Source organism: Ptychodera flava, chromosome 21 (genome assembly GCF_041260155.1).
Source record: "Ptychodera flava strain L36383 chromosome 21, AS_Pfla_20210202, whole genome shotgun sequence".
Lineage (NCBI taxonomy): Eukaryota > Metazoa > Hemichordata > Enteropneusta > Ptychoderidae > Ptychodera > Ptychodera flava.
In genome coordinates this window covers 7,696,398-7,717,914 of record NC_091948.1, presented here as the reverse complement: position 1 = coordinate 7,717,914, position 21,517 = coordinate 7,696,398, and the positions used below count along the sequence as shown (strand labels likewise).

Below are 21,517 nucleotides of genomic sequence, written 5' to 3'. Positions count from 1 at the left end.
CTACAGGCCCTGATATCATTTGCTATATGTTTGGAACAAACTACAAAAAATTCGAATACGCAGCAATGTGCCTCAAATGTGCAATTCCATATTCTGTGGCAAGAATGTAAGTCCTCACTGATATTATAATATACATTACAACTATCAGTATACACGTTACAGAGAAGAACAGAAAAGATGGTCGATGTCATTAACAAGATTAAAAAATTTCTATAACGATTCTGTGTGATCGCAGTTTCTTTGATCGTCTGTTGCATTATTGCTCCGTCTCTCCTGTAGACACTAAACTCGATAAATTGCACAGAAGCAGAAAATGTCAAGTCAGACGTGGTGTACGCCGTCACACCCCTTCGTCAACAGTATTTATGCACCCATGAAACAGGACAGCGACCCTGAAGACACCTTGAACAGCTCAAACTGATGAAAGACAAGAGACAAAACATATATGGGACAGTTGGCAAAGTGTATATCAATTATCAGATGTCTATAAATGTACATATATAGTTAGTTTTATGTTTTATATTGGTAAAAAATTGATCATAGTTCTCTCATAGATTACCATGAAAAGTATATCAACATTTCGGTGAAATTCCAAAATCCGATTTCTTGCACACAAATCCATTTGTAACCCTAATGGAACTAACCGCACATTTTGCACTTGATGGATAAACTAAAAAGGAATAAGCTCGAGCTCTTACTTTGCTTGTTTCACAAGACAGGTATGTGCCAGGCGGTTACTTTGATAGTTTAAACCACTTCGGTATTTCTGGTAATGCGCCATTATTGTTAAATTTAGGACGAAATATAAGAGCGAAATAAATATGCTACTGTGCTGAGCACAAACACTACATTTTCTCGTTTCCTCGAAAATCAACATTTTTGGTCGTAATTTTATGTCTATCTATATTTTCTACCGTGTGATTGCTAAAGGGCAAATACAGAGCTTGAAGCCTGCAGGAGGGGTCACAGATGGGGGTCAACGTTCTAAATTTTACTATGTCTAGTTTGGGACGCACCGCACCACACAGTACTATGGTGTATCGGTCGCGCTCGGGTCAGACCAGGTGCAGCCAACGGAGCTATTCATCGAAAAAGCTATTCCAGGAGCAATTTTTGAGGGCAGGGGACATTTTAATTTTGCTAGGGCAGGGGACATGTTTTTAAGGTGGAAGGGGAGCAAATTTCATTTTTTTTTGGAGGGCAGGGCGGATATCGGTTGATTGTCTTGGGGACAGGGCTTGGCGAAAAATTTTTTGAGGGGAATTGTTTCCAGGGCAGGGCAAATTGGCAAGTTTTTTTCGCCACAGGGCGGAGGAGCTTCAAAAATTCACAGTGGGAGGGGAAACAGGCAAAAATAAGTGGGGAGTGGGTAAAAGTGAATTTGAATGTGGGAGGGTGAGTCGAAAATTGTCTGTGGGAGGGCAAATTATGACAGCTAATTAATTACCCTCTTGACTTAAAATTGGTCAGTTCACATTATTTGTCATGCACAATATATCTTATCATAGTAAGGACCTTTTTAAAAGTGCATTGTTCGTTGGCTGCACCGGTCAGACGTCATCACAACAGAACCACTCTCTCGACTGTAGAAACAGTTTTTGTTCGAGTTGTGAATTTTTGTCTCACTTTATAGCAAAATACTTCAGACGGACGATTTCGGTGTTCTTTTATCATCATAGAAATTATTCTGACGATAATGAATAAAACTACCATGTTACGGTTATTTTCAATTTCAAGGTAGAGACAAAAGTAACTGAGTGGCTGCGACCATAAAAGTTGGCAGATGTACCATGTTTGAGTACGAAAGAAACGATGAACCAGTCCCTCTGCATCTGTATGTATGCATGCATGGATGTATACACAGGCGCACGACGACTTTTAAAATCACTTTTCTGTAATTTTAATGTTAAAACAAACGGAAATCGTGCTGATAGCTCTTGAGACATCTAGTAAACAGCGCCCATCAGTGCACAGTGAGTAGAGCTGAGCGGCCACAGCCGTGCACGGGGCGCGGCGCTGTTCGCTATATGTCTCAAAAGTTGCCCGCACGATTTCTGTTTGCACAGTTGTTAATGCGTCTTTCATCAGTTTGAACTGTTCAAGGTGTCTTCAAGTTATTATATACTCCTAGTATATTGGACGCCCCGGCAGGCCACCCATGTCATACATTAACTCATACACATACAGAGATTTTATCGAGTGAGGCTCTGCAGAAGGAAGTTCAGTCCTGATGAAATACTAACTCGGTAATGTGATATCAATATTTTATAATTACGATTTATTATTTTTAACAAATATGAACAAACATACGTTTATACAGTTTATAAGCACGGAGTTGATACCAATTTTCACTCTCACACTATTCTGTGCAAAAATAGGCAAGCAAGAAAAAACGGACAGTTTAAGCCTGCTGCAGTATTTGTTGTCACTGCATTATTAGATATCGATATATGTGTTTGATTAGACGGCTGTAAAACAGTAAATACACTGGGATGTCAAATAGGGCTCTCCCCTCCTGATGGACAAACTTTTGAAAATTTGGTATTAAAATAACGCCATTTTGGGATACCTACGACACCAACATGTAATATTGTTGCTTTACCCTTTGTTTGTTTATCATTTTATTATCATTTTATCATAGTGTTCACCATTTTTTGAGTGACCCAAATCAACCCACCCAGTGTAAATAATGACGACACCCTAACGGTATGCCTTCCGCCACGTACGGCTGTCTCAGTTTGGCACGGCAATGTGTTGCTTTTGGCCCTGATAGATAAGAGGTGAGTTCGTTTGGGTTAGCTTTTTGCTTTAAAGAGTCGTTCTGGCCCCTTCTGCATGGACTTATATGCTGAATATATTTTCATCCGTCATAGCAAAGTATTAATCTCTCCCTGGTGTCTCATATGACAAACCCTTTCATCCTCCTAGCCTCTTTGTGTTGTATTCTGCACTTTTAGATAGCGATTAATCAATACAAAATGTTAGCAAGATGTCCAGTCCATCAAAATGACTTTCTCCTAATATGATAATCAAGAGTAAACCTATTCTGACTTTCGAACCTGTGATGGAGGTGATGGAGATGAAAGTCTACCCTTTACCAAGATTGTTTGTTCTACAGTCGACGTCACACGTTAAAGGTCCAGTAGTGCCAACTTTTGATGGTTTTTTTCATTATTTTTGTATATAATGTCAGCCGTAATTTTCTGTTCATCTCCCTAAAGTATGTTGAAATACACAGTATTCAGGTCGTCAACTCAGCCCATTTGTGTGTAAACTGCATTGTTATTGTTGAAAAGTGACTTCTGGTCTGGACTTGAATCAAATGTAAACAATAACAATGCATTTTATATAGACGCTAAGTTGACAAGCTAAATAGTTGGTGTTTCAACATTATTTTGGATGTAGTGTAAGAACATGCAATTGACATACAAAATAATAATGAAAAATAATCATCAAAAGTTAGCAGTACTGGCCCTTTAATAGTTACATGGCGATATGAAGCAGGTTACCGTTACGAGATTGGTCTCACCTTCAGTGAACACATCAGCAGTCAAAACCGATCGGCTAAACCTCACTTCCAAAAAAGGTGGTTTAGGAACTAAGATAAGTATATTCTACATTAAAGTTGTTGTAATTTTTCCGACAACGGCCCCCCACACGCTTTAAAGTTAATGAAGCACGCGCACACACATGCTAGCTATTGTACATCCAGCCTTTCTGTCTCTTTCTGTCTCATAGTTGCTGTCGCAAAGTATGAAAACAAACAAAAACAAACAAACAAACAACAAAACACGACTGTCATTTCTTCATTTTGAATCTTTGTTAAGAATCGCATATCCCCCGCGCACTGCCGTGCTGTTTCCAGACCTCGCTACGGCTAAAGCGCGTCAATATCTAAAAGCTGCGCGTCTATCATCATAGAACGCCTACAAGACCGCGTTCCGTTCTGTTTCCACTGAGTTGCCAAGAAACTTCAAAGAACGCGTCGGTTTGTTTAGAGTAACACAGTTCGCTCGATCACCAGTCGTGTTCTCCGTGACTTACTTTTACGTCAGTAATTTAGCTTATTTACAAGAAAAATCTCAGAAACCAGTTATGGGAAAGCGTGATACAGCAGGTAAGTTGCCTGCAGATGACTCTGAGTGTGTACATAAGTTAATGCATGGGTGTTTGTACTCATCAAGCCTAAAAGTAAGAAAATGATCAATTATCTTTAAAAACCACCAGATTTGATTGATATTTGGCCTAATTATTGGAATTATTAAATTCTTTAAAAAATGTCTGCCTAAATCTTGACGAGTTGAGTCACGTGACCAAATCTGATATTTTCCCGCCAAAATTTACGTTTTTATTAATTTTAATATTCCAACCGTAAGCCGTTAAATTTTCTTGATTTTCTTTGCACTTTTGGAAACAACATCTATCATATTCTTTCAAAAATACATGGCACTCATGAAACTCTATCTATACTTCTTTCTGATATTCAAAATATTCATGTAAAACGTCAAAAATATTGTATTTGTTGTTTTTTGTGAAGAAATGTTATTCAAAATTCAATAATTTTGCATCTGCCACTAGTTCTAACACAAGTTCCCATCCCATTTTACATTAATTTGTCATAATATTTTAAATATTTTGATGTTTAGCGGTTGGAATATTCAGTTATTTGCAATATACAATTTTGGCGGGAAAATAACAGATTATGGTCACGTGACCTGACTTAGGTAATATATTATGGTAAATTTCAACTTAATCAAATGCGAAACATATTTTTGGCAATTTTCACAATTTTCTGACCAGGTCTGATTAAAAAGTATGTTCAAACTGATTTTACATGTATGTAAGCCTATGCCCATGCATTAACATACTGAGATGTAGCTGAGCACTGCGAAATATCATGTTTAATTGTAACCGATTTGGAAGAATAAGATGTAGACGGAAGTTTGAGAAATGTAATAATCTCACATCATAGTTTGGAAAATCAAAGTTTTCCGTTCAATTATTGAGCAATTTAATATTCACTTTGCATGTTTGCATCCAATATTATCCTCCTATGCCTAAACAATTCTTTGTAGTCTGTCTTATTGGTTGCTGGTTTTGCCTTGATGGATGGCATGACGACTAATAAAGACACTAGCCTTCACTCTACTTCACCCGCCTTCACTGTTCCTCACCTATTACAACTTTTGGCAAACTTTTGTAAACCTTTGGCAGGTTCTCCTTTCTCCGAATATGTCCGAGTAAAGGACGAATGCAAGAAATCCCGACCGCACACTGAAGTGATTCGAGGTAGCAAGTCATGTCTAAATGATACTGGCGTTGTACCTCCAGCAGTTGCTGGTCAAGGGAGTAGAAATGACACGATGAAAGCAAAGATTAGGGCGTTGAACAGTAAGTTACGATTGTAATGTTTCCTGTCATTCGTACAGTGTTATGTTTTAGTACAAACCTATCGGGCGTACTAGGAAGGGGACGTAGAGTTGCTTTTATTCTGCGTAATCTTTGTTTAGTAAGATTGTGCTTTTGATGACAGTTTTCGGGGAAAACTCAAGTCACTGCTTGTGATCGTTTAGAAGCAAGCAGAGTAACGAAGGTTTCACAGTCTTAGGGTTTTTTGGTTCAAATCGAACATTAATTTTTCCAAAAAAGCTAATGCATGGTACACTAGCCATTCTGAATTTCAGCTATCGGTAAATTTGAGATAATACACGGTGACTCCTGATTTTTAATCTTACATTTTGTAATCAAGTAAAATAATTGTTTCAAGTTTCCTCTACAGGTGCAAAATTCAAAATATTTAGCGCATTAAAGTTCAACAGATACATGTGCATGTTAAGTTGTTCACATTCCATCGTCTGGGGTTTGTATTAGATCCCATGTGCTACTGCTTCGTTTCTATATGTATCCATAGACTGCATAATTGTCTTCTTTCTAGTCTTATCTTACACAAATATGGACTTTAAGTATACAACTTAATACAACAGCATTGAATGAATATTGAAACGTTGTGCTGTCTGCACATAAAGTAGACCATGTGCAAAAAAATCACACTTGCCATAAAAGAATTAAATAATATGCGGGTTTAAATTTAAGTGTCTACACTATAAACGTATATTCTTATCTTGGTGGTCTTGTTAGTTATTCAGGAGCGCAACAAGGATATTACTCGATACTATGTAGAAAATAAAAACACAGAAAAATGTTGTTGTATGCCATGATAGTCCTTTTGACATCGTATGCTCTCTCATCCCTAGGCTCGTCGATAGTCGTTCAGCACGTAGAAACGTTAACACCAGAACAAGACTTGGTTGACGCTGTTGAATTGCTGCGTCAGCAGTATCTGCGATCAGACACGGTCGATGCAATTACGTCCCTACGTCATCAATATCTGTGCAGTAATCCATGCGATGACGTCAAGAGTGATGTCAAAACAGCCGCCAAGTGCAAAGCAGACTTGGAGTTGAAGGGCAGTAGGTTGAAGGACAGTGAAACCTATACCACATCGAGGTTTGAGACCCGGGCAACCTGCAAACGTGACCTTGAGACAGCACTAGACGACAAACCGAGAAACGTCGGACATGTGACGAGATCAGGACCGACAACCTTGAATGTTACCCCATGTAAGCTCGAGTCCAGCAGGGAATATGCCATTGTCAAGTCCGAACCAAGGTCGACGTCATCTGTTCCCTGTTGCAAACCGTCGGTTGCTGGACTTGTTCCTCTAAATCTGTGGAAAGGGGCGACCAGGAAATTCTTCGTTGCTCTTCCAGAACTTTACAACAAATACTCACCATATTATGTACTGTGAACGCTCAAAGGGTGATCTCGAATTATTGTGACCCTTCCATTCAATTTTAACTATTTAATGAATTGTTTATTCAACCAGATAAACGGACAATTACAAGAAAAATATTACAGTCACTGTGAAAGTATGACTTTATCTGGTTTGGACCATAGAAATAGTCCATAAGGACTAGTCGAGTCCATGGCCCACTACTCAGCTAAAAACTGCAAACGATGATGCCATAAAGGGCTCAAGTAAGACAAAAATACATATCGGAGATAAAGAGGAAATACAATACATTAGATACATAAACAACTCAAGAAAAGATACATATTGTTATATGTTCATTAAGTAGTTTCTTAATTCTACTTTGAACCTTTGTCTACACGTTATTTGCTTAAATGAAGAAGGTAGAGAATTCCAATGTTTAATTGCTGCATACTTAATGTTGTGTTGTGTGACTGTAAGCCTTGTTTTAGGAATACAATAATTGCTATGCTCTACTGATCGTGTAGAGTACCCATGGCGAGGAAGTTCAAAACAATTGTTAATAGTGATTGGAAAACCGTCATTTTTGAAATCAAAAACAAAAAGGCAAGAACAGTAATTACTAATTTAAAAATATGAAGGATGTTTAGTTGACGAAAGAGGGGATTTGAGTGGGCATGAAAATCAGAAAAACTAATCAAACGGACAATTTTTTTTGTAGGCGGTAAATAGGTTCAAGGAGAGTAGTGTAAGTATTTCCCCATATTTCTAAGCAGTACGTTAAGTGTGGTAAAATGAAGGCATTGTAGAGTTGAAGTAGGATAAACTTTGGAACGAAATGTCGAAGACGTGAGATGACTCCAACTTTGGGGTTATTTTATTTATCACATTCTTAATGTGTGGTTTCCAGGAAGGGAACTGTCAATTGTTACACCAAGATAACTAGCTGATGAAACTTCCTTAATCTGTTGATTTCCAAGGTATAAATTACCGTGTAAAGTTACACGTTTTTGACGTGTTTTAACTACCATGTAATTAGTTTGTTAATTAACTATTTAATTTTAAAACGTAATGATATATGCAATGATGAATAATCACTTACTGTGAAAGTCACAATTTTATTAAATGTTTACTTCATGAAAAATATCGTTTTTATGGCGTGGTTCTTATAGTTATCATACGATCGATTGTGAAGAATGATTCAATTGGAATTATAACTGATTTTGGCTTTTCGCGATCGGAACTAATTTGGGATAGTTGGATCTTCATATTTTTCAAATTTCTTAAAAGTGTTAGGTGCCCTATAGCTGAATGTTGTGATATTACAAATAACTCATAAAAACAAGTGTATAACGTAAAAAGAAGAGAAAATTAGCTTACATTGGCAGATTAAACTGACATTACTTCACAATCCAATTATCCCAACATAGTTCCAATCGTGTTTAGCTATAAAAGTACTTGACCATCAATAGATAGTGCAGTGCCCGCCAATGCCATTGATTTGCATGTAGAAGTGATGGAACATATCTTTGTAATATCGCCATTCTCCTGAAACTTTCATATAAGACTCGGCCATTTCGAATATATATATATATATATATATATATATATATATATATATATATATATATATATATATATATATATATGTGTGTGTGTTGTGTGTGTGTGTGTGTGTGTGTGTAATATATATATATGTGTGTGTTTGTGTGTGTGTATATATATATATATATATATATATATATATATATATATATATATATATATATATATATATATATATATATACAAAAGTGGCGTCACTGTACTACATTTCAAATAAATAGGCAGAATTATTCGTTCCATTACAGAAGAGCTCTTGAAAAATTGCTGAATCGGCAGATTTTTTTAGCGCCGTTGATAAATATGTAATGCATCACCTTTATTGGTTGGTCTACAGTCCATTCAGATTTGTCTTCATCAGAAAACGATTCATGAATTAATGCTTTGGAAGACTGCCAGACGAGTTGCATATAAAGCTAAGTTCTTGAAAGTATTTCTACAAGAGGAAAAACGGGAACACTGATAATTTCTAATCGATTGTCTACTTACTTTTAACTTACAACATTTATACTTATAAATAAAGAAAATGACAATAGTTTTAATTTTACGCATTGTCACGCCTTAAGATAAAGGAAAAATTACCGAGGAAGAAATTTCACAAACCACAATTGACTCCTGAATAAAGGGAAATAAAACTTAAGTGGCACTCGTCTGCACTGAGTAAAATGCTCTTGGAGATGGTGCCTTTATAATACTAAAAGGGATACAGTCGTCGGAACTGCGCTCAAAGGTCGCGTGGGACCCATACGAGCAATGTAAACACTGTATCCAAGGTACGATGGCGATTAATGAAAGTTAAAACATGTCTGTCAAAATCTACATCATATAAATTACATGTTGCAGCTATGATGATGAGGTGCATCTAGATATCGTGCACGAAATATATGTTTTCCAAACAAGAAACTCGCACAGGTGCAGTTCTGGCGACTGTTTCCCTTTAAGGGTTTCAGACAATATGTTTGGTATAGGCATAGACCCTCGAGAAAAACGTTCTTCTCGAGGGTCTATGGTATAGGTCACTAAATGTCGCTGTTTTGTTATACCTCGGGACTCGGTGCCCATGAGAAAGCAAGATATTTGGGCGTGGGGGAGGTTCTTTAATATCGGACGTCAGAAGACAACTGGACTCGCAAATAGTTAACAATAAACACGTAACTATTTATTGAAAACACTGGAGAGAGGATCCTAAACTCCTCATGTTACATGGAAATTCGAAGAACAACAAAACGTGGAAAACCTCGCTTTCATTTCCCAAAACGGCGGGAAAGACAGCACAGAACTTTGTATCAAAGTTAGAATAAACATGAACGTCATTGGCTAATTTTCCAAGATCATGCGTGGAAACAAATTCTGGTTTTCGATGACGTTCGCACGGTGATGTCAAACAAGTTTAGAATCCTATTTAAACATGAAGCTACAGCATGCAAAATATGCAGCTTACGAAAACAACAAAAACACTCAACAATTTCAAACTTTCACGACAATATTGTGATCTCTGATATATTGTATAATCATATTAAATTTAGTTAATTTTTCGGCCATTGCATGATAATTAATCAATGCATTGATGTGATTTGTAAAGCAATCACGCTTATCTGTACGTGTTAAATTTCGTAGTAAATCACTTATGTACCTCTGACCATTACATCAATATTTCGCTCTCTAGACATGTCCATGTCTGTCTCTCACAGTAAATGCACCTACATGTAGCTGTGGGCCTGTAGTTATGCTGGTGGTCTTCTGACGAGTTTTCTGTGGATGACGGAGCGAAAAGTCGTCGAAGTCAAACCAGCTCGTAAAAGACATAAAACCCATCATAAAACCACTTGCTCAGCTATTGACAGTGTGATAGCTTGCATTGGACCCACGATTCCTCTGTGATACATGATGAGCATACGGAAAAAGTGCGCCGCCCGCGACGGAATATAGAATGGCCGAAGTAAATTTAATCTTAGCCGGTGAGGGCAGTCACTAACCTAAAAATGGTTTCCTTCTGGTAACACTGGTAGTGTAAATATAGGTGTCAAGTGTTTTCTCCATAGATCTACTCCCTCATCGATGACACATTATTCAAGCGACTCAAGCAGGATATATCATATGTAGGCGGTCGTTTTCCTGAGACGCAACATTGCCGTCAACAGCCATGATAAAGGTGTCAATACCTAGCTTCAGACAAGTTGTTGTCGAAGACGAAAGGCCGTATACGGTGAGTACAACTTAACTACAGAGAAGGCCGGTCAATGAATGGATTGAACTGGTCTTCAGAAACACAGATTCAGTTTTAAAATGAAATGCAGTGTTACATGTAAGGAAATGACTAGGGTACACTGTAAGTACACTTCAAAAGTCAATGGTGAGTGTATCTGAAAGTAGCTCTCAGCATGGTAGGGCTTCAAGCCATGGTGTGTACTGAGCAATACAAGGATTCAGGGAATGGGGACCGGACGTACGATCCCAACGCCAATGTCGTTTTGCTTCACTGCCGTCACTGGCTTCCCATGCTCTGGCTTCATCAATGTCCTTGTCATGTCTAGCCGTTGTAATTGATGTAGTTTCCCATTGAACATACATACTGCAATAAAATTATGGCTTTCGCATTAGACCTACAAAATCGAGTATGACTGGGCTTGAAATCAATACAATCAGCAACTCAAATTATTGTGGTTTCGTTTGCCAATCTTGGAGATTAGTAGTAATTGAAACGTGAAATAGTTGCTTCTGGTGTTTATTTTACTAATTTTAAGAGATTGGGCCTACTTGCTAAATGATTTTACGAAATACCATACACCAGTTTATTATAAACATGTTTTTAATAAGTGAAGTAGCCGATCAGGTCAAGGCCATTCTACTAGTACGGCGAATGAATAAACATATTGAAGTTTTGACAGTTCTCTGACCCGACCACAGTGCAAAGTCTGACAGCTTTTCAAATCATATGAATGTCCCATGCCCCATTGTTTGCATTCGTGAGCAACGCGAACAGGATGACAACAAAAAAATACAGAACAGAGATTGTGTGAAAGTTTCAATAGATTTCTGCAATGACAGCCAAAAGGACATCAGACGTCGTGAGTCATGTAGAAAATGTGGGTGGATTATTTTTTTCCTGAAAAATATAGTTTACAACAATGGGAAATCCAACCAAACGGGTATGAACGATTCAGATATGTTCAGTGAAAGGAGACAACATATTAGTCGATTCAATGCCCCAAAACTAAAAATGAAGGAAATATATCTCTCACCAGCAAAGCGGCTGTATTCAATTGCTGTAGATGATTTTATGGGGGTATGTTTAGTTAAGTCCAAGTGCAAAACAAATCTTGTTTTACACATGTAACCCAAGATGTACTGCAAATTATCACATGCCAAGCAGACTCTGACAATATTTAATGTATTAAAGAACAGATAGATATGTACAGCATTGCTACTCTTGAGAAACTTTCACTTTGGTGTGGTCAAACTTACATGTAGTTACAGGACAATAGCTGAAGTACCGGTATTATTTCATCTTTTCTGCAGGAGTGATATCACTAGAACCAACAGCAAGTTCAAAGTACATGATTTCAACACAGGGTTAATTTTTTCAAGGGTACGCCATAGCTTAAGATAATGCAATTTGCATAATCAGACATACACAAATGCTGTTGTACATACCAACATAAACAGATACATGTACATGTCTACAAATTCACTTGGAGAGTAATTATCTTAACATTTCATTTTCCCCGCATATTTTTTTTACCATTGACACTATTTTTCAGCTTCTACAGTGTTCTTTTCTCCTCTCTTCAATAAATAAGAAAGGGCAAAATTCAATCTTCACCGCGATTTTATTGTAATGATGGTGTCAAGCAAAGTACATAAAAAATAAAATGTATATCAAGAGACCATTGAACCATAGACATGAAGTGAAGGTCATATGTATTTCATCCTAAGGTAGAATGTGCCTCGGAGACAGATATTCGGACTCTCAAACTTTTACAATTCTTTTCTGGTCTACCACTTGTGGGGGCTCATTTTAAAGCTCTTGGAGTAAGAAACATTTTCACGATCTTAGTTTTTACGAAAATCAAAAATTTCACTCCATAGAGTTAACACAGGGATGGCAGCCATTTTGAATGTCAAGTATCGGTAAATCTTGGGTAATTTGTTTCTCTCGTACCAAACTTTGCACTGAACCGTGATTTTTATTCTTGATTTGGTAAGAGAATGTTGAAAGTCTCACTGTGGAAAGTTTGAGCAAAAGTTCAGATCTTTCACTTTCAAGTCACACACTACCTCAACTTAGTTAAGGTAGAATGGGTCTTGGTAACAGATAGTTGGACTCAAAAAGTTTTACAACTGCTTTGCTGGTCTGCTGTTTGTATGAACTCATTTTGAATCCTGCAATCCTGCAGAATAAAGTTTTCACCATGTTATTTTTTCAGAAATTCAAAAATTATTTTGTACTCATAGAGTACATAGGGTGTACTGTTGTTGCCATTTTGAATTTAAAATATCTGTAAATTCTAGATGATTTGGTTTTCTAATTCCAAACATTGCACATTGACCCTTGATTTTTTGTTCTTTTTTGTGAAAGACAATGATTAAAGTTCGAGTTGTGAGGCAAGTATTACGATAACAATGTTGAGACCAATAGTGGTAACATTTGAATGTAATTATTGATTCTTTATTTTATGAAAGGCATACAAGACAGTCATAACAATCTCAGGAAGAAGTCACTCAGTGGAGAAGAGATACAGCGAATATCATGCTTTGCACAAACAGGTACAGTTGGTGGTCGTTGACCTTTGAACCTCAATATCCGGGATGGAGGAGAATGATATTGGTGGTGAAGTTCACCAATAACTTCCTCGATTTATGATGTGATATCTGTCATGTGTTTTAAGCTAGAAGATCAACATCATCTGATAAATAGATTTGGAAAGGGACTGTTCAGGGTGTTTTCCTCAATTACGATCCAGCAGTCGGAAATTTTCACCTCATTTTGATAAAAGTGTACCAATGGGTATTATTCCTAGTAACTGAATGCAACTATTGCCTGTGTTTGGTTGCTGACTCTACTAGGCCAGGATCAATGTTTTTGATTCAAGTACACAATCTATTTAATTGCTAGGTACACATTCTGCATTCTTGTATTAAAAGAGATCTTAAAGAGACAGGCAGAGACAAAGTGTAGCAGTTTAGGCCAAAAAAAAAAGAAATGTTTCTGGTCAGGTCTTTCTTTAAAAAATGGTGCGGCGACGCGCATTTTATTTTATTTTTATTTTTATTTTTTTTCCCTCAAGGGAGGGAGGAGGGTCAGTTTTATAGTTTTATCAATATAGTCACATATATACTGTTCATGCAGTCACTGATCATGCCCCCCAAAGAATTTTCTCTTTCTCTTCAGCCATTTTGGTTTGGTGTCAGCCACGGCCGCCGGCCACAAACAGAAAAAAAGTGACGCGCTGTTGTTCAAGTGACGCGCGCGCTGACCAGAAACATTTCTTTTTCTTTTTTTGGCCTTAAATTGCTGTTATTTTTTTCTAAAAACGGCGTGTTGTTTTAATGGTAATAACAAAATGTTTGTCACATTATTCGTTTCAAAGATTTCTCATCGGCTGCAGGGCAAAACACTACTTATTCATAACAATATGCAACGGGAGAAATTGCTTGACAAATATTTACTCACGGCAAATGTCAGGTATACATGGCCATACATCATCTGTTTTTACAGATCGAACTGACAGTTTCATGAGTTCTAGAACAACAATAAAACATTTGAGATTCCTTGGTTGTACATATCAGACCGTCTGAGCCAGAAGTCCAGATATTTATTATTCTTTGGTTGTACATAGCAGGCTGTCTGCCCTAAAACATTTATTCAATAAATTCATAACAATCCATGAGTATAGCCTGTTTGTCCATAGTGTTTGGTCTGATTTTTAACAGGATGTCTGTGAAATGTTCTGTTGTGATTTAAAATATTGAAAAAAAATTCTTAATTTTTGTGTTGTAATTTAGAAATCGACATATTATTGAATTTGAAACCCCTACATATATATCATAATGTGCTTTTCTGAAATAATATCTGGCCTTCATATCATCAGGTTTTATTTTTTTTACAAGTCATCATGAGTGTTGCAGCTCTAGCTCTGGTAACTGTATTCTACCTGAATTAATTTGCAGATTCATTACCGTTGTAATACTATCACTACACGTTTGTAAATAATCATTCTGTAAATATCCAAGACGTATCCCCACACTCAGTACCAGGCCCAAACTTGGTTTCCACTGGCATACTTAGACCCATATAAATTGGTAAACATTGATCGTAAGACAATTTATTTCAATAATTTGCTGTCAGAAATGCAGAGCTTCCCAGTTTCTGCTATTTAAATGAATCTTTATCTTCAAATATTTTTGCAAAAATGGCTCTGTTATTACAGAGAACAGCAAGCAGGCAGTAAAAAATCCTTTTTGTTCCAAAAATTTTCCAATTGCCAAAACATTGTGGTTGCCACTTCTGCTTCTTCATATTTTCCACTCTTGCCAAAATTTTGATATTTTCAAGAAAACTTGGAGCTCTTCCATCTAGTTCCAGTGGTTTATAAACATTTTTATCCAGAATTTTGTCCACGTGTTATTTTAAATTTTCCTTCAATCGTGAGTGTCATAAATAAGCACTAAACGTATTTTTGTAATTTTCCTGTAAAAAACAGGGCTAAGAAATGTCAGCACAAACAGTGAAGTAACAGTACACACACACACACACACACACACACACACACACACACACACACACACACACAAATATCATGTTTCTCGTCAAAGCTGCCCCTCATTGCAAGATGTTACACATGCACCCAAATATATGGATATGAATTCAGCTTAAAAATCTCCCAAAATATACACAAAATTATTCATGTCTATGCTTTATTGCAGCTCAAGAAAACAATACAAACACCAGAATTCCCTCCAAAGAGAGTGAGAAACTGGGGTTCCAAAGTACTTGAACAAAGACGACAGGGTCTAGAAACATATTTACAGGTGTGTTGAACTCAACCTTGAACAATTTTGAAAAGCTGTTCTCTTTTCTTATGATCCTTTAGAAATTTGTATTTTATCTGCTCATTCTGTTTATCTGTAGTTAATGTTCATGCGCATACTTGTATCTGTATAGGAATTCCACAGCTTTCCAAAGCATTACAGATTTAGATAGTTTGCTAGGGAGTGTTTGAAAAATGTTATATTAGTGAGTTTCAGACAAAAATGTTCAATACACTTGCGTTTAGTTTTTATGTGTGAATTTTTTAGCTTTCATATCACTCTATATATATGGAAGTTATTCATATAGGCTAGAAAAATGTCTGTCGTCTGTATGTATGTATGTATGTATGTATGTATGTCTGTATGTGTGTATGTATGTCTGTCCATATCATAACTTCAGAACCATGACACCTTCCATCTTAGTATTTGTTGTGCAGATGCATCATAGGGTGGAGATGTGAATTGTTCAAATTGAACATGTTCATGTAAACAATATGTAAATTAGATGAAAGGTGAAAATGGTAAAGAACTTAGCACTCACAAAGTACCAGTCAAAATTCCTCTGATTTTTAATTCTTAGCTGTCCATGGTAGGGTTATGTAAATTTCTAAATTTTCAAAGCAATATCTTCAATATTGTTTTTTTTGTAAATTTTTTCTTCTTTAGTCAATTTCTAGGTGAAAATATTTTCTCAAAAATAGTTTGCCCAATTGATTTGAAATTTAGTTTGCAGGTCCCAACAGATGTTCTTATACATATATTTTCAAATAATAATAAAATGAACATTGAAAAGATTTTTAGAATATTTTTGGCATTTTTGTTAAAAAATCTTTTTACAAATGATTTTTTCTTTCCTCTGAAATTTGGCATGAAGATTCCATGGAATGGTAATACTATTACTTTTTCAGATTATGTTGAAAGGAGCAAAAATAGATCCTTTCACAAGTTTTTCTTATTTTTGGTGATATTATTTCAACTGCATGAAGTTTGAGTTCATAATAACACAGTGATTTAATGAGTATTTGATATGGCAACTTGTATTGGTGTAAAACTCTGGTAAAGAATTCATTTGAAAACAATTCAAAGGCGATTTTTTGACAGCTGTTGTCTCCAATCAAATTATGTTCCATAATGTTATCAATGTTAAGCTCTTGCAGTATTAAGTTTGTGAAATAATTCACATGTTAAACAGACAGTTCCTGCCATCTGGACTTTATAATAGTAATAGTAATAGTATACAAATGTCTTTGTTGCAAAATGAATTTTTACTTTTCCCAATAGGGTTTCTAAGTTTATGGTTGTATATTGACATCTCACCATGTATCTGGCGTCTAGGCAAAATGTAAACATTGGATAAGTGTTGTGCATATCAGTCAGTGATATCTAATTAATTTTATGAAAAATCAACTAATTTACAGTCTGCCTAAAAATGACATACATGTGAACACAGAAAGTACAGTATAAGGCAGGATGACTGTATCATATATTAATCAGAAAAGACAAGCAACTCATCAAATTGATGTAGCCCACAGTTATCATTCTGAGTGCCTGTGTACTTGACTGCTGTAAAACACGTCAATGGATATTATCCAGGTTTTGTTCAAAATACTGACCAATATGATACTGAGTTGGACTCAGTTCATATTAATATCATTAGACTGTCATCAAAATGGAAACACAGAGTCACTGCATTGCGTTAACGCTATTCTTCTTGATGATCTACAGTCTCTAATGGAACAAGACATCCTTCCCAAGTCACTGCTGTTGTTTCTTCAAATTAGCAACCTACCCTCCAGATCACTCAGTTATGAGTAAGTATAATCTCTTTATCTTTCTTCTGTCGTCTTGCCAGGAAGTGCTGGTGTGTGTATGTTTGATGTTTTGTTTTAAGATATAGTTTGTACTGTAGAGAAGATTTTGTGAAAAAAAATTGCATTTACATTTTATGCAAATACAGTGCAAGAATTTCGTTGAAATGATAAAGTCTTCAACATTCAGTATAGTTTTCCATGATGCATTGATCTGTGATACTAAAGTAATGCAGACTTCTACCGAGATTGTGATCTGCAATTGAACTTGAACTGAAGCCTACTGGTCTCCAGGGATGCACATTGAATTCATATTTTTATCTCTTCCAGCTCGTTGAATGACTTGGATGGAGAAAATGGGTAAGTGACGAATCATTATACAGCAGTGCCACACTTTGAGTTGAATTCAGTTTTTTCAATGGACAAATATTGTCGGCCAGATTGATTTCGTCAGAAATTGACGCCGAATTTTTACCCTTATTGAAATCAAATGGAGTATCTACATATTTCTTATCTCATAATGATAATCCAGTATGTGTGATTTATTTCACCAGTTGTAAAGAAATGTATGTTTCTGATAATAATAATTTGAAGACTCTCCGTACTTTTCCTCACACGAATGGCCTTGGCAGAAGAGAACATATTTTATGCTAGTGTCTGGCGAGAAGGGATTTCTTTCCTTCAGGGGATAGGTGAAGGTGATATAGCAATGAAATGCAATGTATAAATAAAGATGTCACCTTATACGCATTCCTCTGACCTCGAAAACCAATTTTAATCTCAAGTATTGGTGTCTGGCATTTGGCGGAACATACAATAACTCAAATTAACAGCAGCAGAATTATGAAATTTTTTCAGCCAACAAAATTAGGTAATTACTCAAATCTGCTTCCCAGGGAGCTAGCTCAGAGGGTAAGAGGTCAAAATGCTATTTTCTGCATCCAGTGAAGACATTTTTCACTAGTAACGATGCCAGGCATGTGGGTTTTGTTGAACTTTGACCCTTTCTATTAACTTTCCTTGGCAGTGTTACGCACCAGCCAATGTTGACGTACGAAGAGGATCCGTATCTCACAACCAGCACGGAAGACGGATTGCCTGACATCATATCGGAAGGGGTCAAACAGGGACTCTACCATGACACAGTGGAAGCAAACCCGCATTGACCTCCTATTGACCCACCAGAGAGTTATTTTTAATCTTGTCTGAAGACTTTCCAAGTGACCTCAGATGACCACCACGTCCTCAGATGGCCTCTGAGTGACCTCAACACACATAACTTGTGTCATAAAAGATTCAGGAATGACATTTTACACATAGACCAATAATTTTTCTACCATCTTTTGTAGAAACATCAAGATTTAAAAAAAATATGTATACTTTTATGAGATTCATATTTAATAGGACCAGGCTTTCTAAACACCTGAACTTGTGATGTCATCTTGCCTGTCAATGTTATCCTTTTTTGCATAAATTAGCATACATTTATAATTTAGTCATTTGACTTTGTTTTAAAGAATTTACAGAATGACATACGTTTAGTTCGAACCATTGTACAGCACGGTGCTGCCTGTGGTCGATAATATGCTTCCTTGACGTGAAGAACCCAGAGATGTGTCTGCCTGAATTTTGAGGATAATTGAGTTTACGGCATATTTGGTTGTTTTTAGCAAAAAAAAATGTTCTTGAAGTCATGACGGTTAGTGCTATGGTTGTATCATTACTGAACACAGAGTAACACTGTGAATCGAGGTATTGGGAGAGATTTGATGGATATCAACACACACACTGCGTGTACTCACCCCTTCATATCATTTTGGAACAACCCAATTACTTTATGTCAGCAAAGTTGGAACTCTGTAGATACCAATGGGGGGGTGGGGGAGGGGAGGGAGTGGGATAAGATGATTATACCATCGACCATTACTCAAAGTCATCTTGAAATTTGTACCTGAAAATGTTGAAACAGTATAGTTTAATTTGGTATGAGCAAGTTGAATTTTCAGCCGTCTTTGTTATTGCGTCTTAGTTTTTATATTGATAACTTCATGAAGTCTATGGCTTCCCTTTGAAAAAAATTTTAATACATGCTCAGTAATTCTGAATTTGTGTATTTTGTACAATTTTATACTTCACTTGAATTTTGTTTGTTAAATTTTGTTAAATTATTCATAGAGGTGGCAAACGTCTCACCATGCACTGACTGGATCCCTAAAATCAGCTTGTTGTTGTAGAGAAGTTTCATCCTCAAAGTCTTGTACTGTGTGTGTACCGCCAAATTTTCAAAAGCCGTGTCAATGCAATGTTAATAAGACTGTGTGAAGAATGTACTAGCGAATTATTTGGAATGTAATTTCTTGCAATTTCTCAAAAGTACACACCTTAAAGTGGTGTAACGGAGCAATTCTTGTTGTAAGTTTTATCAGAAAAAATGTGTAAATTTCATCGTATCATTTTCATTTAGCATGATACTTTGCATGTGCGTCACGTTTCATTTCAGTCAAAATTTGCAAAAGTTTCATTTCCTGTAAAATTCACGTTACCTTCCGGTTTTTTTTTTTCGCAATCTTCATTGTGCACCCAGTGGACCATTTACGAACACTGTTGTAGATTTTATAGTTTTTATGAGAAAATTTATTGAGTGTTATATTACTTGACTGCCATTGTTTCGCTGTACATAAAACGTATTCTGATATCTGCATGATCTGGTACGGCAACGCTTTGATTCTTCTGCAAAAACCTGGAGTTGAAGCCAGCAATCTTGCTTTGCTATGTTACACGGCCTGACATCTTACACCGTTTCAGCCCTCTCTTTCTTTTAGAGTCCTACACATTTGATCCATGTTGACCAATGGGCTAACGTCATGGAGGGTGTTGGGCACTGTAGACATTGTGAAGAAGTATTCTTATAATCTTAAAAGTTTCACTGCAGTTTCAATAATGGAAGCTTTGCAATACTACGCTCTTTCTTACCATCTTCTTTTTGGATATTCATCATTTTGAAAACAAAAATTTTGAGAGAAAATCTTGATTTTTGAACAAGAGACAGAACATTCATTGTAGACTTACAATAATGAATACTATAAGCATATGCAGATGTTCCTTGACTGTGACGTAAAAACGTTGATTTGATCACCTTTCATTGAAAAATTCTGATAATGACCAAACATATCACCAAAATCATTTGTTATTTATTGAGATTTGTTGCCCTTGATATTATGCAATTTTTATGTCAACAACTCCACTATTTATGGTAAACAGTTTGCAGTTTTTGGTTTCCTAAATATTTGAAGCCAGTTTCAGATTCGACAGCAGTGCATGGCATTGGCAGTTACTTCACCGGATCTTCATTTGAGCCGAGAAACTCAGCGTAACACTGTGATGAGAAAACCTGAAACTGGCCACTGCCAGTAACGGATGTGTCTCACGGTGTAAGTGAAATGTCATGCTCAGAAAATATTTTGTATCTGCTTTTTTCGGTAGACCAGGAAAGACCGGGCGAAAGCAAGCAGAGTCACAGTGGAAAAGCAGTACACTGTCAAGTAATGCCATTGCACAGATCTACTTTGCACCCAAATACTTATCAATCAAGCCTCATTCTGGTGCAGCCAATCACAATCTTTGATACATTTTGCAAGATCATTTCAGGATCTATTTTGAAAAGTATTTGTGGAATTTCTGATGATACTCACAGTAAGCCTATAATAGGCCAATCAATACTTATGTTACACTGTTCCCCAAAATAAAGTAACCACAGCAAAGTCTTTCATTTGAATTGTCTAGGATGTGTTTCTTGTAAATGCCCTGATTCTATTTTGTAGCATCAATAAAGTTATTTATTCACAAGTCTCCATACCTCTTGGATGTGTCTTTTTTTGAAATCCCTGTCAGTGTTTTGATGCATAATCTACTTATGAAGAAAAAATGGAACTGGTTGTAATTTCTGTGGACTACACAAACTACCTGCACACCTGAACAAAAGTGGGCCCACACTTCAATGTGAAAAAAATTTGGTTTTCTTGGGAGCCCTCCCATAGCTTTATGAAGCAGCCTGACCCCCTAGGATTATGTTGATTTGTAAAATTATTCATAGTGTCCCTGTAGTCTTCAGTCTTGCCTCAAGGGCTTCAATGCAATCTATTCTTTGAATTTCAAACATAATTTCCAATGCTAGTCTTGCTATGGTTTTGTAGATTTGTGACCATTTTGTTGGAATTTTTGTGTGATGATTGAAGCGGAGTACTGCAACAGTACAAAAATAGAGAAAGTGATAATTTTGACACAGAATTCTTGAAAGAAGGGG

General features: G+C 36.4%; 2 protein-coding genes across 2 annotated transcripts; both read left to right on the top strand.

Annotated features, from left to right (window-relative positions):
- The first annotated feature begins 4,937 nt into the window (after nt 1–4,937).
- On the top strand, nt 4,938–7,064 carry LOC139121272 (uncharacterized). The gene is made up of 2 exons (XM_070686013.1): nt 4,938–5,391; nt 6,255–7,064. The coding sequence occupies exons 1-2, from the start codon at nt 5,106–5,108 to the stop codon at nt 6,806–6,808; spliced, it is 840 nt and encodes a 279-aa protein (XP_070542114.1). The 5' UTR covers nt 4,938–5,105; the 3' UTR covers nt 6,809–7,064.
- A 3,280-nt stretch (nt 7,065–10,344) lies between these two features.
- LOC139121271 (sorting nexin-24-like) lies at nt 10,345–21,065 on the top strand. The gene is made up of 6 exons (XM_070686012.1): nt 10,345–10,580; nt 13,058–13,141; nt 15,302–15,406; nt 17,132–17,217; nt 17,545–17,574; nt 18,242–21,065. The coding sequence occupies exons 1-6, from the start codon at nt 10,518–10,520 to the stop codon at nt 18,378–18,380; spliced, it is 507 nt and encodes a 168-aa protein (XP_070542113.1). The 5' UTR covers nt 10,345–10,517; the 3' UTR covers nt 18,381–21,065.
- Nucleotides 21,066–21,517: the final 452 nt, after the last annotated feature.

Excerpts from the sequence above, each read along its gene's own strand:
- LOC139121272 (XM_070686013.1), top strand. The coding sequence starts at position 5,106 with ATGGATGGCATGACGACTAATAAAGACACTAGCCTTCACTCTACTTCA. Across the intron at positions 5,392-6,254 it reads AAAGATTAGGGCGTTGAACA|GCTCGTCGATAGTCGTTCAG; the intron begins GTAAGTTACGAT and ends TCTCATCCCTAG.
- LOC139121271 (XM_070686012.1), top strand. The coding sequence starts at position 10,518 with ATGATAAAGGTGTCAATACCTAGCTTCAGACAAGTTGTTGTCGAAGAC. Across the intron at positions 13,142-15,301 it reads ATCATGCTTTGCACAAACAG|CTCAAGAAAACAATACAAAC; the intron begins GTACAGTTGGTG and ends GCTTTATTGCAG. Across the intron at positions 15,407-17,131 it reads GTCTAGAAACATATTTACAG|TCTCTAATGGAACAAGACAT; the intron begins GTGTGTTGAACT and ends GATGATCTACAG.